General features: G+C 37.9%; 2 protein-coding genes across 7 annotated transcripts in view; both read left to right on the top strand.

The window, feature by feature from the left end:
• The first annotated feature begins 865 nt into the window (after positions 1-865).
• On the top strand, positions 866-5,072 carry ppp6c (protein phosphatase 6, catalytic subunit). Its single transcript, XM_065271402.2, has 7 exons — positions 866-1,006; positions 1,716-1,811; positions 1,929-1,994; positions 2,100-2,241; positions 2,415-2,494; positions 3,557-3,766; positions 4,212-5,072. Exons 1-7 carry the CDS (start codon positions 932-934, stop codon positions 4,458-4,460), a joined length of 918 nt encoding a protein of 305 aa, XP_065127474.1. The 5' UTR covers positions 866-931; the 3' UTR covers positions 4,461-5,072.
• Positions 5,073-5,282: 210 nt separating this feature from the next.
• Positions 5,283-16,137, top strand: part of scai (suppressor of cancer cell invasion) — a 36,378-nt gene continuing 25,523 nt past the window's right edge. For 2 of the 6 annotated variants that reach the window (XM_073814679.1, XM_073814676.1), the window contains exons 1-2: positions 5,283-5,533; positions 13,089-13,203. In XM_073814679.1, the coding sequence (XP_073670780.1) occupies positions 13,097-13,203 (107 nt within the window). In that variant the 5' untranslated portion in view covers positions 5,283-5,533; positions 13,089-13,096. Of the gene's footprint in view, positions 5,534-5,908; positions 6,120-13,088; positions 13,204-16,137 lie in introns of those variants that run through there. The other 4 variants (XM_073814678.1, XM_065250123.2, XM_073814677.1 and 1 more) reach the window with 4 other exon arrangements.

The raw sequence follows: 16,137 nt of genomic DNA, 5'->3' as shown, positions 1-16,137 counted from the left end.
CCATAGTTAGTGTAGTAAAACCACGGTTTTGCTGATAGTAATCAATACACCAAAAAACCATGGTTACTACACTTTTACCACAATAAAACCATGGTTAATTTTCGTAAGGGTAATTCCTCCTGGTTTGTCTCACAGCCTGTGAGCTAAATCCTGTTAGCACTGCATTGTGTCGAATCTTTCAAACATGGTAAGGAGCGTCACATTTCCGGCGGATGTCAGAGGTATTCAAGCCAATCACAACGTACAGATTAGCTGACCAATCAGGGACCCAGAGCTTTTCAGGAAGAGAGTGAAATCTGGAGCTACAAAAATGTATGGTATGTGGAAAATAATGTTTTTTAAGCATAAACCACGCAACCACATTGTATTATACAAAAACAAAAATGAACGTTGTATTTTAGCAATGAAATAAGTGCTCTTTAAATAAATAAATACAATCCATTACAGCAGTTCTGAGGTAGGTCATGCATGTTTTTACCTCAGTTTGAAAATAAGCAAACGATGATGCCCCCTTGTGGCAAATAAAACGAGACTATCTAGAAATTATTCAGGAACTTAGATTTTGAATAACTATCTTATACGGTGTGCTGACTAAATATTCTTACTTTAAAATACGTTTGATCATATTCTGTTTGTTTCTCCAGGTTGTTTTGAAAGAATAAATAGGCGCGTTCCGCTTCGTACAGCGCTGCGCAAACCGTTCCTGAGTATGTGATCAAGTACCGCGAGAGAGGTTCGAAAGCTCAGCTTTTCAATCGTTCTCGCGGTACTTCGATGTCATTGTGAAATTACTCTGCGCATCAGCACACACCGAATGACTCGGCAAATCGTAACATGGTACTGATTGGTTGATCCTCATGTCAATCATTACTTCACTGCATGACGTAGCTGAACATCCTCCTCGCTTCTTCCATCGGCTGTTGTTCTTAAAATGGCGCCTTTGGACCTGGATAAGTATGTTGAGATTGCGAGACAGTGCAAGTATCTTCCAGAGAACGATTTAAAGGTAACTATTGTCGATGGCGTTATTTACGATCAAATTACAAGTACTAACTGTTAGATTTATAAAATCGCGGGGGCCATGGTCAAAGCTGGTAAAATAGGACAGTGTGTCAGTTCAGGGTAGTGCAGTCGCTTCCTACCAATCTTGAGCTCTTACACTTACTTTAGCTTTTGATCCTGAGATCTATCGGTTTATCGGACAACCACTGTATATACTATTAATACAGCATGCACACATAGTAACAATATGTAACAAAGTAGTTCTGGTGAGCCATTTCGTTTGCTAACTTATGCTGTTAGTGCTATCGAGCGAACTGAGTATGAATTGATTGAAACGCCCATCTGCTTCGTAGCTCATCTTTCCTCTCGTTTTGTGATAATTTTGTCTTTGTAAGTTGTTTTTCTTATCTTGACTGAATCATCATCTATTGCCTGATTTTAAACCGAGACATTGGACGTAACTACTAGCCCCAAATTAGTCCTATAATGTAGCAATGCTTCCCATATTGTCGTTGCATCAGACATTATGTATGTACAGTACATTATTTTGAGATCTTTACTATTTGTTATTTAAACGTGTCTGTTTTGGCTTCCCTTCTGACCTCTATTATTTTATATGACCTTACACTCATTGATTTGCTGATTATTAGTGATGTCATTCTCATTGAAAGCTTGTTGATGTGTGCTGTCTTCTCTTTTCATTGATTTGACAGAGATTGTGTGACTATGTATGTGACCTGTTACTTGAGGAATCAAATGTACAACCAGTATCTACTCCAGTCACTGTATGCGGGGACATTCATGGACAGGTGTGAGCAGACCCTGTTGGTGCATTGGTTATTCACAGATGTTGCAGATGCATGTATTTCTTACAGTGTAACGATATGTTTACTAACTTAAACCATTAAGCCTTTTTTGCTTTTCAGTTTTATGACCTCTGTGAACTCTTCAGAACTGGAGGCCAAGTACCAGACACAAACTACATTTTTATGGTATTGTATCCGAAAAGAGAAGTATACACATTTTATTTTAGGTCTTACTTGGTTAATGCAACAACACTTGAAGTGAAGAAAAAAATAATGCGTTTTTTTTTCTAGGGTGACTTTGTTGACCGAGGTTACTACAGCTTAGAAACATTCACATATTTGCTAGCACTTAAAGCCAAATGGCCTGACCGCATCACACTGTTGCGTGGCAATCATGAGAGCAGGCAGATCACACAAGTCTATGGCTTTTATGGTAAGGAGACAACCTAATACAGAGACTGCAGAAACCTAATGCATGCTCTTTCGTTGTGAAATTATTGCAAATGTTTTATTTTTTCATAATTTTAAACATAATACACTTTACTAGGCAATGTGTTGTTAGCTTACTTGCCTTATAACAGTCCTTTTACCTTCTTCTTCCTATAGATGAGTGTCAAACTAAATATGGAAATGCAAATGCCTGGCGATACTGCACAAAAGTTTTTGACATGCTGACAGTTGCTGCCGTAAGTTGCATAAGAAATTGCAGTTTGGATTTGCTGGGAAGAGAGTGTGGTTATTGATTTTTATATTATTAAAAAAAAAACAGTTGTGTGTTAAATGCACTGAAAATGTCAATTTAGATCAATTCAATATCAATTTAGTAGTGCTTCTGTGTTTTAAATGTTGTGCATTATAAACAAACCCAACCAGACCTTACCCTAAAAGGGACATTCCACTTTTTTTTTGGGAAATAAGCTTATTTTCCAGCTCCCCTAGAGTTAAACATTTGATTCTTACCGTTTTGGAATCTTCGGGTCTGTCACTTTTAGCTTAGCTTAGCACAATCCATTGAATCTGATTAGACCATTAGCATCGCGCTAAAAATAATTGAGTTTTAATATTTTTCCCATTTAAAACTTGACTCTTCTGTAGTTACATTGTGCACTAAGACCGGCAGAAAATTAAAAGCTGCGATTTTCTAGGCAAATATGGCTAGGAACTATACTCTCATAACCATGTCCAAAGTGCTCCTATTTGGGTGGGAGCAAAATGTGCTGTTTTCATGTATGTACCTTTAAATGCAAATGAGCTACTACTAATGTACCAAAAGAGCCTGTGAGTGCTTTTAGTTAAAATAGATTTGAATCCTGTTAATACAGTCTAAGAAAGTAGTATCTCACTATTGAGATATGGTGGACTGCATATGACTTGCTGAGGGCAGAAACTATGCTGATGCAGGACTGTTAGTCAGTGGCTGTGGGCAGGGCTTTATCAGTGTGACATCACATTGATAAGAGGATCAAAACGATTGTCTAAAAAGATTGCTTTGGTTTAATGGGGATAAAAAAAAGAGTTGGTGGATGTTTGTGAGCACACACTGCCAACACACACTTATGTCCAAACAACTTGTAAAAGCGAGCTTTGCATAATAGGTCAATTTTTAAACGAGTGAAAGTGAGTGTGTTTTGTTTTTACCTGCATTTTATGTTTCACTTTAAATATATGTTCACATGCTTTAGTTTTATTAATGTAATTCAACGTGTGTTTTAATTAATGCTGTGTTTTGTTTTTGCTTTATTCAACAGTTGATAGATGAGCAAATCCTTTGTGTGCATGGTGGCCTTTCACCTGACATCAAAACTCTTGACCAGATTCGCACTATTGAACGCAATCAGGAAATCCCCCACAAGGGAGCTTTTTGTGATCTTGTCTGGTCTGACCCAGAGGATGTGGACACCTGGGCTATCAGTCCAAGAGGTGCTGGCTGGCTGTTTGGTGCTAAGGTTACCAATGAGGTAAAGATATTTTTCTCTGCACAGTGTGTGCTGTGTTAGTTCATGAAATTGTCTTACAGACTTTGTCATAGCCTTATGTAAACATTTGCAGGACTGTATGAAGTAGGAAACAAATACTGAGTGTTTTTGTATCTTAAACTGTATGCAGTGTTCTGCCTGCTGGATGGGCAAGTGGTAGCTTAGATATTCAATGATGATGGTGTTAGTCCCCTCCCAATAAAGTTATGTTTAGGAGGGGTCAGTGTAGTCCTGTACATTCTGTTTTTGCTTCAGATAGTTAGACAACAATTGTGTTGGACACTTTCTTTCATACAACGAATACACAAAACATGGAATTCATGCTTTTATTTCAAAATCATGTCTTCATCAGAAGTTGTATGAGCAATATGGTCGTAAAACGTTTTTAAAACCTATAGATTTTATTCTTTTTTTTTCCCATTTTAAGTTTGTTCATATCAACAATTTGAAGCTGATATGCCGTGCACATCAGCTGGTTCACGAGGGCTACAAATTCATGTTTGATGAGAAGCTAGTGACCGTCTGGTCAGCTCCAAACTACTGCTACCGCTGCGGAAACATTGCCTCCATCATGGTCTTCAAGGACGTGAACACAAGGGAACCAAAGTTATTCCGGGCTGTTCCCGACTCTGAAAGGGTTATACCACCAAGAACGACAACACCCTACTTCCTCTGAAGTCTTTATTGCATAGTTCAACCCTCTCCCTTTACATTGTTCTGTCAAGATCTCTTTTATTGTCTTTATTTTTTTCTGTATTTCTTTTTTTAAACAAATATTTTTGTAAAGATTGAAGCAATCTCCCCAATAACAACAGTAATATATGGTCAGCACTATGAACTGTACTGGTTATGTTTAAGTTGGCCTTTATTTGGTCAGTCTATTTAGTTAAAGTATGAACGTGTCCGTAATCAAGTAGACATCCGTGTGCTGTTTTCAACGCGACTCTTCTTCTTACAGGGCTTTAAATGTAACCTACTGCCCCTAAGAGTCATTGATTATTCAATAAGAAGCTATTTATGTTTAGCTAATGGCACCAGATTGTATTTTTCAGAGGACAGAGCAGAAAAACTGAAATTTTCTGACAGTGTTTTTCCTTTTAATATTTTTCAAATGGATGTTGACCAGACAACAGGACACAGGAGGCTGTGATTATTTTGTACATTAATATAATTGTATTGATTTAACCATCTTTTTCTCAGAATTGTTGTATTTTATTATTGTAGAGAACGGCAACTCATTTACCAACTAAATATTGAAAATAAACTTCTTTATTATTAAGTTAAATAACTGGTGTCGTCATTTGTTTGGGCATAGTACAACTTTAAGACAACAAAGCAGCGCTTTAAAATTTAATAATCGCACCATAAGAGGGCGCAATCAACCTTAGAATATAATGATTACGTTCGTCCCGCCTCTTTGTTACGTTTTAACTTGATTGATATTGCAGACATCCAATGAAATGTATCGACGTCATAAACAGACGCTGGGCTCTGACAAGCAGTTTAGTTTGAGAGGGCTTTCGCAACACAGTCAATGGAAATTCGACTGGGCAGATTCAACCGTCGACTGGTGTAGATGGCGAATGGCAGATACTCCCTGCCCGATCCTGGGAGGGTGATTTGAATGAGTTGGATGTAAATGACGGGGTTGCACTGGTCGGTGTGATATTTTTGGTGCCATCTACCTGGCAGAGGTTTCCTGAAGAGCCGACACAGAAGACAACTGCACTGAATTACGTTAGTGTTCAGGTTGGGTCTCAAAGCTCTCATTACTGTTTGACAGATGTACATTGCACGGCGTGAAATAGCGGGTCTTTATTAGCTATAATGCTAGTTAAAACCCAAACAAAGCGTACATTACCACGTCTTGGTGAACTCAGCCAGGTATAAGTCAGTCAGACACGTTTTACATTCCATAGTTGTCTTGAGTCAAAGTGCAGTATTTTATATTGCTGGAAAAGGTATACGTTTTTATGTTATCCCCAAAATGCTTTATGCATTAAAAAAATACTACCAACACCATCACTAACTGAGCCGTCAGCGAAACATTGAGCGTAATTTAGGTTGCCAGGAAACCGCAGTCACAGCATCTGTTAAAGCCACAGTTTTGTCAACTCTGATGGTCATTTTGAGGACAAAAACGCAGCACTCTGATCGCAGTTGGAGCCAATCCGAGCCTACCAAAATCATGTTAACAGAGCCCTGTCGCTTTTGTCTGGCCGCCTCTGTTACCGTTACACCATCCAACCCGCAGTTTCTTCTTTGACAGAGTCACAGAGTTGTCGTGTTTTACCGCATCCTAATCGTGATAAGAGAGACAGCCGTCGGGCGAGAGGTAAGCCATTGTGTATTAGACAGACAGGTTGATGCACTTGGCTAAATGCTTTAGGATCTGCTGTATGACTTGATAACAAAAGTGTCACAGATCCGACCGTGCTGCTTTGACTGCTGATGTTGTTCACACTGGTAATTGATGTAAAACAACAGCGATCGTAGCTCAGCGGTCAGTCTGGGTTGCTGTTCAATGAACGGAACGAGCGCTTTACGCAGAGATCCATAATGCCGAACGCTTCGTGTTAACGCTGCCTTATTTCACACATTTAGTCTTTTTTTGTATATATTCCACCCAGATATGAAAGCTTCAGTCTGGGAGTGATTTTGTGAATGGAACCGTAGCCAATAAGCCTCTATATTATGACTGAATGAAGACAGTAGAGAAATCATTGCCTGTCGCAGAAATTATCAGGAATCTGTGTATTTATTCTGTCATGGGTTTGCGGAGCATTGCTTATCGTTTTATTGTCCATGTTAAGGCTGCATCTGCCTTGCGTGCATAATGTGAGTGCATGGGCACGTGTGGATGGTTATAAGAAGCGTGGACGTATTACAAATATGCATTAAGCTTCAAGTGTGGTCCCAAAGAATGAATGATGTCGAATGATTGCCAAAACGTTGCCATTGGAACCGACAATTACATAAAAAGCGTTTTGTTACAGACAGACACGTTTTCACACACATCACTGGGATCCGTGAAAAGAGCCGCCAGGTTGCTTGGCTGGAATGACGTCATGCAGACAGGCTTGTTATGGAAGAATGAGCTCGTGCACGAGAATTATTCTAATAGTATGCCTAATTATGTCAATGCATACAAGTTTATGTGCATTGACCCAATAATTGTAAGCATTCAGTTATGTTATGGCCAATTATTATAAAACATTACAATACCATACCATAATTGCCAAGTTATTGCCTGTATGTTATGAATGTTATAGCACCAAATGAAAATAAAGTGGATTGGATTGTGTCTGGATAAAAGACAGAGGAATGTATGCTTTATTCTGGCTCTACAAGTGTACACCTCCAGAAGCACAATAGAGCCACTTGCACGTCTATATTTAATTATATAGGATGCTTATACTTTGCATTTACTTATCTATTCTTCTCTTGGCTTTGCTACAATCTCCCTCTTGTTTCTATTCTTAAATCACATTTACTGTCTTTTCAGTTTAGATGTCTCACTGTGACAATATTCTGTCAACATGAGCAGCCATAGATTCCTTAACATGTTGAGGATTAATGCATTAATCAGCAAATAATACGGTTGTTGTGGTGACCTTTAAAATGAGATGGTTGCAGACAGTAAACTAAAATCTATTAATAATTCAATGGGATGTCCTGTCTTGTTGAGAAAATTGGCTTAATGGCAGAAGTTCTGCAGGTTTAGTGGTTGATCTTTTAGCGACGAATAGTTTGCTGATTAAAAGTTTGCTGTGAGTCATTTTAGTTCTAATAAAACATGTGTTTTGTGAAGTAGTGATTGGAGGAGAAAAGGTGATGACACGCTATTGATTCAGCATTGGTTTTCAGTTGCACATGTAGGCTACATGCAGGGTCATACATACACATGCTGCCTCATCCTGCAGTTGCTTTGCTGCAGATGCATAGCTCATGCATTTTTATGGACGGAGGGGATATGTGGGTCAAGCACGCATCTGTGTGCATGAGCTTTTTACCACTGCTGGCGTTGGAGAAAAAGCATGTATGTTTTTTTTTCCACTTATGCATGTCTCTTCCAACTTCATCTTCTTATACAATACTCACATGCTGGATGGCATCCATACGGTTGTGTGGATAGATCTTATTGCTCATTTGTTTTTAGAGTAAGATCACACATCCTTCAGCTTATGTCTTAAGGTTGTACTCTGTTTGTTCCACACGGTAGTAATGTGTCTGTGTGTGTACATCCTGGTCATTTCATTTACCCACAAGTTACAACTAGAAAATAGAGCGCTTGGGAGCTCCATGTCAATATTGATCTGGGTATTGATTCACAACACTCATTTTGATATACTTACTTATATGCTCAATAGGTGCCGGCCAATGTGATATGAATGCAGTGCCCACTGCCCAGCGTGTCTTGTAACCGAGACACAGTATATGCTCTATAAATTCAAACAGCTCTTCTCCGAAACACATGAGCACGACCAGAGCCCACTCATTTTCTCATTTACCAGTGGAAAACTTTGCAGTACAAGTGGATAACACAACCAAAATAACAAAGATAAACAACTGTTTTAAATCGTAATTAGAAACAGCACGTTTTCGGTTGTGTAGAAGTAACAATTTGCTTGTAATTTTAAAAACTTAAATATCGCTAATTTGTAAAAATACACAAACTTACAACTTGCTATTAGTTATATTGACAAAATGAGTTGTTATAACTTATGAAATATAGTTGAAAAATGAATTAAGTTGTAACAACTCCTTTCTTGTCAAAATAAATATTAATAAGTAAAATGACTTGGAAATCTTGTAAAACTTGTAAAACAAAAAATAAGCACATTTACTAAGTGTACTTAAAAAAAGTTTATTTTAGTGCACCTTTTTCACCTGGGATAGCATTTATTAACTCTAAACACTCCACCCTGGACCGCACAGATTTTCAAACCCTGGCTATGATTATGACCCATAATTTCTGGTAAAAATTGCACTGTAATTAAAGCACTGTTGTATTTTAACACTTTGTTTACTCGCATGCAATTACGTTTTCTAAATTAATTGCAAAAACATATTTTTATTAATAATTTGAATTATGCCATAAAAAATAGCAACAGAATAAATATTTATTATTTACAGTAGCTTTTACACGCAATACTAAACAAAAATAAAACATTGGTATATAACATTGTGTATAATTTTCCTGTCTTTTGGCACATGACCTCTGTCTCATGCTAAAGAAGAGTTTGACTTGAGAAATGCTGCAGAGTTGAGTGAATGACAGTCCCTTGTAAAACACTGCATGCACACTTAACGACAGCTTTTCCATTCAACCCATAACTGTTTGGTATGCAGTGTGTAGATAGCAGCAGCGTACAACTACCATGAGAGGCAGCACATTTTGTCTTAATAGAAGCATCAGAAATTTTTGACCTTGAGTTACCCCAATGCTAGTTGCACCTGCAGTTTTATTATTATATATAAATATTTACACGCATTGTAAAAAAAACTTCCTTTACTGAAAAATTCTCTGGATGCGTTGAGAGCTCTTAATAGGTGGGCTGAAATGGTCTACACATGAAACTTGTTGAACCATCTGGAGGCTGAGCAGGGGTGATGGACATGCCGAGGTCCTCTCCATTCAGGCCACCTTGTTCTGACAATCAAATGTTTGCCTTGGTGCCCAGTTTGCCTTACTACAAGCGTGCACGCACACACATACACTCACAAGCCGACATTGTGCACAGTTTCAGGCAATAAATGATGTTTTTTTCCTGCAGTGCCTTCCAATGTCAGCACAATACATCATACATTAGTCACCTTTATTGACGGGAAGAGACCAGTGTATCGTTTATTCTCACAAATTCAATGGAGTCACAGCTTTCCATTCATACAGACACGCTGTTTCATTTAAAAAATTGATTAACACACAGGACTAAAGTAGAGACTTCTTGAGGGAGTATGGTGCAGTAACACTGATTGAAAGAAATGGAAAGATTTTTTGCTGAGGTCTGTGATGTTGTATTGTTGAGGACATTTTTGAGTTATAGCTGTTATAGTTTCTAAGCAATTTAAATGACTGTTTGTTATTTGACTGCCCGCCTGGCTCCAGCTATGAAATGTAAGGTGAGCCAAGCGACGTACCTGGGGGGGGGCAGATTTGTGTATGGGGGGATATTTGGGGTTGCAAGCATAAAAGTTGCCTCATGGGATAAGAGAAAGAGTAAGATGAAGAATCAAAATAATTAATCAGAAAGAAAAAGTAGTACTACACTCTTCTGTACTGATATTTTCTTTAAAATAAATCTTACATGTCTACTGATAGTTTTGTTGATGTATTTTATGTTTGTTCCTTTCAGAGGTTTGACTCACAGCCATATTATTGCCACGTGTTTTCCGACACCCATTTAGTGGAAGCTCAAAAATCTCACCACACCTGCCAAGTGTTAGTGATTTTTTTATATTTGCTTGGCACCGAACAAACATGGTGCCATCTTCCTTGATACTTGTTGGTGGCAAAATTTGTCCATGTGGTGGACTACTAATATGTTGATTACAAAGATATTTTTAAAGACCGCTGTTAGGAGGTTGAACAACAGATGCAATGCACATTTAAGTCTTCTGTTGCAAAATTTTTATTTTTTTATTTTATGATCTAGGCAACTAGTAGTCTAACCTTAGTTATTATATTCCAGTTTCTAAAACTGGAATAAAAAAATCTTAATGAAAGTGCTACTTTTACACTTACCAATTAAATTTGGTTTTCACCAAAAGCTAGATCAAAGTGCGGGATCCATTATTATAAGTTTACATTCATTCATTTGGCACTTTTATTCAGAGGGACTTGTACTCAAGCTATACATGTTCTAGTACATTTAATTGTATTATTGTGTGTGCAGTGTGAATTGTCATGTGTGGATCCTCTTACTGTCTTCTCTGCTGCTTTGCTTTAACATCTATTCTGAGCTGTATGCAATGCACATGCAGCTAGGAGTGTGTTTACATACCATCAGTCTCTTTCTCTCTATCACACCCTCTTTCTCTCATCACATTCTCTTTCTTGTCCTGTCTTCCTTTTCTCTGTGCCATTGACATCTCCTGCCCCCCTCCACTGAAATCCACCACTACATTCCCCCCAACACACACACACACACGCACGCACGCACGCACGCACGCACGCACGCACGCACGCACGCACGCACACACACACACACACACACACACACACACAGCCAAAAGAGAGGCACATGTCCTCACTCCATGTGTGATGAGACCATGTGTGGTGTTGTTTGGTTTGGTCATAGTCCCAAATACAGTAGCCATATTCACAATATATTAAATACATTAAGAAATTGTGACATGATGTCTAGCACTGAAAAATGATGCACCATGCACAATTTATACAAAACATGAGCTTTAAGCTGGGAAGAGATCCTACACAAGTGGACAAGAGAGAAACATCACGTTTACACCTGGTATTTAAATCCATCTCTTTTGTCCACTTTTAACCGCTTCTGTCCTGAATACTGTGAGGGGGTGGTCTGTAGAGACTATGGGCAAGTCTCTGCTGTCAAAACTGCAAAAGCAATCGGATCGAAAGTCAACTACCTTTGAATGTGGTTGAGCGTGGTCGAAAGTGGACGAGCTCAAAACGTTTTGAACACCGTTTACACTTGGCATTAACGTCGTTCACTTGTTATCCGATCGACGAAAACGCATGTTAATGCCAAGTGTAAACAGCCTCTAAAAAATGCTGGGTTATTTTTAACTTTTTTTGCTTTGGGTCTAAAGGTACGAGCCCAGCTGTTGGGTTAAATTAACCTAGAAAATGTTTATATTTGACCCAATAATGGGTTAAAACATCCCAGCTTTTGGGTAGAAACAACCCCCAGCATAGGTTAAATTTCAACCCAAGGGTCTCAGCTCATCCCTTTTTAATCCAGGGTTGAAAATAACCTGTTCAGTTGTAATTTAACTTATGCTGGTTAAAAATATACACATTTTCTAGGGTTATTACAGCAGACTTTGTTTTTTTAGCATGATGTCCACTCGAGCATCATGCTACTGCTAATGACTCCATTTTACATAACTGTGCCAGCGCTGTTTTAAATTCAGTTTTCTGCAAATTTTAAATAAATTAATTTAATGATAAAATAATAAAACGTGCAAAATATATCCCAAAATTAAAAATTAAATGCTTAAATAAAATATATTTTTTTGCTCTTTTCCACATTTGCCTTTTAATTTTGACTGCCTTACCTCGAGATTGTAGTGAATAAAATATGTCAAATCATCAATTGCATTTTATTTTTCAATCTGGCAGGGAAGATGCAATTTTAAATAAATTAATTTAATGATAAAATAATAAAACGTGCAAAATATATCCCAAAATTAAAAATTAAATGCTTAAATAAAATATATTTTTTTGCTCTTTTCCACATTTGCCTTTTAATTTTGACTGCCTTACCTCGAGATTGTAGTGAATAAAATATGTCAAATCATCAATTGCATTTTATTTTTCAATCTGGCAGGGAAGATGCATTTTCACCTTGAAAATGAAAGAAATTATGTTTTAATCTTTATTTTAGCATTTCATTTTCAATTTTGGGACATATTTTGCGTTTTATTTGATCGTTTAATTTATTCATTTAAAATTGGCAGAAAAAACCTTCCATATTTTCACACAATATTATGTTGAAAATAACCCAGCATTTTTTTAAAGTGCACTAATCAGGCAGATTGGGTGCAGTGGGTGATGACATATGTACTGTAGCAAGAAATTGGCAGGACCTCTTCTGCCCTTTAGTTAATGAAAATTAAGTCAACATGATATGAAAAAATGACCCTGCCTAAAACGCATTCCTGGTTTATTCATTTGTTTATTCCATACATTTTGAAAATGTAAAAACCTGCTATCTGCCTATTGACTTTCATTTCTGGCTGATATCACCAACACCTACCATCAACCTCTATGAACTCCAAGACCATTGTCTTATTGCACCTTGCTAAAACTTTCTGTATGTTCTAACTTGAACCATTGCAGATTTGTCAGAGAATATCAGTTGGTTTGGAGGTGGAATTAGTCAGTTTTTGTCAAAGCTGATTCAACAGCTGCCCACGTCCCTGATGCAGATTCCTATATCCGCAATATTTCAGTTCAGAGTTCTGTGGCATCTTGTTTTATTTTAATTCATAAAGCTCATCTCCTTCACCGATGTCCACTCGAGCATCATGCTACTGCTAATGACTCCATTTTACATAACTGTGCCAGCGCTGTTTTAAATTCAGTTTTCTGTTTTCTTTTCAGCAGCTGCCATGACAGGGGTGGGAGCAGAGGATGACATTCCTCTCTGTGAGAGGAAAACTGTCACAGACTTCTGCTATCTCCTGGACAAGTCCAAGCAACTTTTCAATGGCTTAAGGTCAGTCTCTTTTCTGGGTCTGAGTGTTTTGCAGCTTGTTTCTAGTCATTTTTGCCTTCCAGATTGCTGTCTGGCTTTAACTGTGTGACCTTATGTCAACTCTGCTCGCTCTCTCTCTTTCTCTATGTTGTGGGTGTGTATTCTAATTAAACTAGTTGGTGGGTTGCCTCAGTGACTAGTTGACTAATTGGTTTGAATGAATGTCTTGAGTAATTAGACCTGTTTTGGGTTGCCTGACGCAGATTGTGCATGTGGGTTAGACAGTTTCTGCAGTCATAAACAAAGTGCTATGTGGAGCTGAATGGAACATAATGCAGGGGTCTTGAGATGTAAAATTTTAAGGACTATTTTCAGATGTCACAACCCTTTAAAAATTCTGTTGGCTGGGCACTCAAACATACAGTGTGAGATGGGTCACACTGGCAAGAGGCATCTATGTAAATATGTATGAAAGATTTAAAGACACAACGTTCTTCAAAAGCATTACAAGCAGTCCCCATGAAAATTAAAGTACAACTGCTAAAATATAAAATATAAGGCATGTTTGCAGCTCCTCCAGGCAGCTGTTTTAGTCATGCAAGATGAAGTCCTGTTGAAGACTGATATCTCTTAAATCATTGGCTCACAATGAAACAAAACATTTCCTACCAACATCATAATAACGGCACCACAATTCAGTTTCTTAATCTATAAAATGATCGTTGTTAACAGTATCTACAGTATTATCTTTGGTCACATTTCAAGTCCACCTGGAAAAAAGCCAAACTGTGATTGGTTACTATAACTAATGTAGCAAAGTAATACTTCATATTGGTTATGTCAGATGACCTCTTGATCAGTCCTTGGCCAATTAAAACTGCTATGGAGTCCAGACCTTCTTTTTGAGTCTGATGGTGTGGTCATGCGAGACTAGTTGTTGGACGGTAAGTTGACATTGTGATCTATCCCTTGGGGTTGCTTTCTTTGTATATGTAAATGAGCAGGATTAGCAATGCTAACATCTCATCTGTGCTGTGTTTTATGTATGTGTTTGAGTTTGCCTCTTCAACTGTATAGGGAGCTGAGAGCCCTTTATATTTTTCAGTGTCTGCTTGAAGTGAGCTGATCTGAATGAATCTTCAGTGCTCCTCTTCCACCCCCTCATATCTGCCAGCGTTTGTCTCCGCATTACACACACTTTTAAAAAAAGAATCACGTCACTCCGTGTTTATCATCATTTCTCAGTGGCCAGTAGGTTGTGTTTGAGTTAATCAGTCATTTTTAGCTGAGACTATTTATAGCACAAGTATGTCAGTAGCTGTGGGCTCTATCTCCCTTTCTTTTAGCTTTTCTCTCCACTTCTTTTTCTTTTTTCCCTTCTTCATTACTTCACCATCTGTATCTCCTTCCTCTACTTTTGTCTTATCTTATCCAGGCACTTTTGGAGGGTGTTAAAATTTGTATACTGTTGTATTTAAATTAAAGGTCAATGCAAGGAAGAGACAGAATATTATTTAATAAAACTAATTGTGTTCAGCTGAAGAAAGAAAGACATAAACATCTTTGATGACATGGGGGTGAGTAAATCAGTAAATGCTCATTTTGGTGTGGAGTTATCCTTTAATGGGAGAGTTTAAGCCCAATCCACAAATTCATTGTGGCACATGAGTAAAAGCATTAGCATAATAGAAGACACAATAAGCAATCATACCTTGCTACAGTACTCTTTTTATACACCTACACTGTTAAAACTACACATTTTGTGTATAGTTAAGGACAACACATTTAGGTCCAGATTTACTCACAACTTGCGCAAGCGCAAATCATAATTTTTACGTTAAATAACGACTGTCGGGATTTACTAAAGACACGCTGTGGATAATTAGCGATGAAAAGGTATGGTCTAGGTTTTTTTGCATTTCTAGGAGTTTCCCTTTCAGATGCAAAATTGTTGGGAGGAGATTATTTTAATGATTCACGCAACACCGTTTACTAATTAGGGGTGCACCGAAATATCGACCAATAATACTTGCTATGTTTCTCAATGAATTTCGGTGAAATGCTGCTACATCCAAAAGCCAGGGGGCGCTCTCGTGCAGAAACTTAATATGCGCTGCAGGCGAAAAACCATACACAGGCAGCTATGATGCGCTGCTCCAGGAAAAATGGCTTAAGTGTATATTTATATTGCTGTTCATCAAACCTTTTCAGGTATTTTCATGATCATAAAGAATATGTTAAATGATTATGTTTGACGAGTGTTGCTTTTTCAAATGCTTGTTATAAATGAATCAAACTAATGTGATTTCAGATCGATAAGGACTTACTGATCAGAAGCCGTAGTACATGAAAAAGCTGTGAATAATATCGGCTGTGCGATTCAGAATAGTTATCGGCCACATAATATTAATGTATATCGGCATTTATCGGTGCACCCCTATTACTAATGTTTGCACGTGTTATGACTGGTATTTGCGCCATTTTTTAATGCCGAAAAAAGCGTGTCTTAAATTACTTTACGACTTGAAATGGCTGCAATTATTGCTAAAAAAAGAGGCATCACAGAGAGCAGAGAATGCGTGAGAACCATATTATTCAAAAATTATGCTTGCCAAGCCATTTTAGAGAAAATGAAAGAGGAGTCACTAGGAGAAGTCACGCAATACCAGGTGTTTCAAAACTTATTGCAAACCTTTACTTTTGAGTGTCCTATGGCTTCGTTAACTGTGATGTCCGTGGTGCTGAACTTAAGCGCATCAAGCGTTAATTCATCGACTCTGCTTATTTGCGACCCTGAACTAATTTGCGCTGCTCTTGGTAGATTGCGTTGGTCATTATGGAAATCAGCTGTTCGCCTGTGTTAATTAATTTGTGCCTTTTTAGGAAATAACCCGCAGATATTACCACTCCCATTGGCACTTTTTGGAAATGCACTCACGCGCTAATTTGCCCTGT

Source organism: Paramisgurnus dabryanus, chromosome 5 (assembly GCF_030506205.2).
Source record: "Paramisgurnus dabryanus chromosome 5, PD_genome_1.1, whole genome shotgun sequence".
Classification (NCBI taxonomy): Eukaryota; Metazoa; Chordata; class Actinopteri; order Cypriniformes; family Cobitidae; genus Paramisgurnus; species Paramisgurnus dabryanus.
This window is presented reverse-complemented; position numbering and strand designations above follow the sequence as displayed.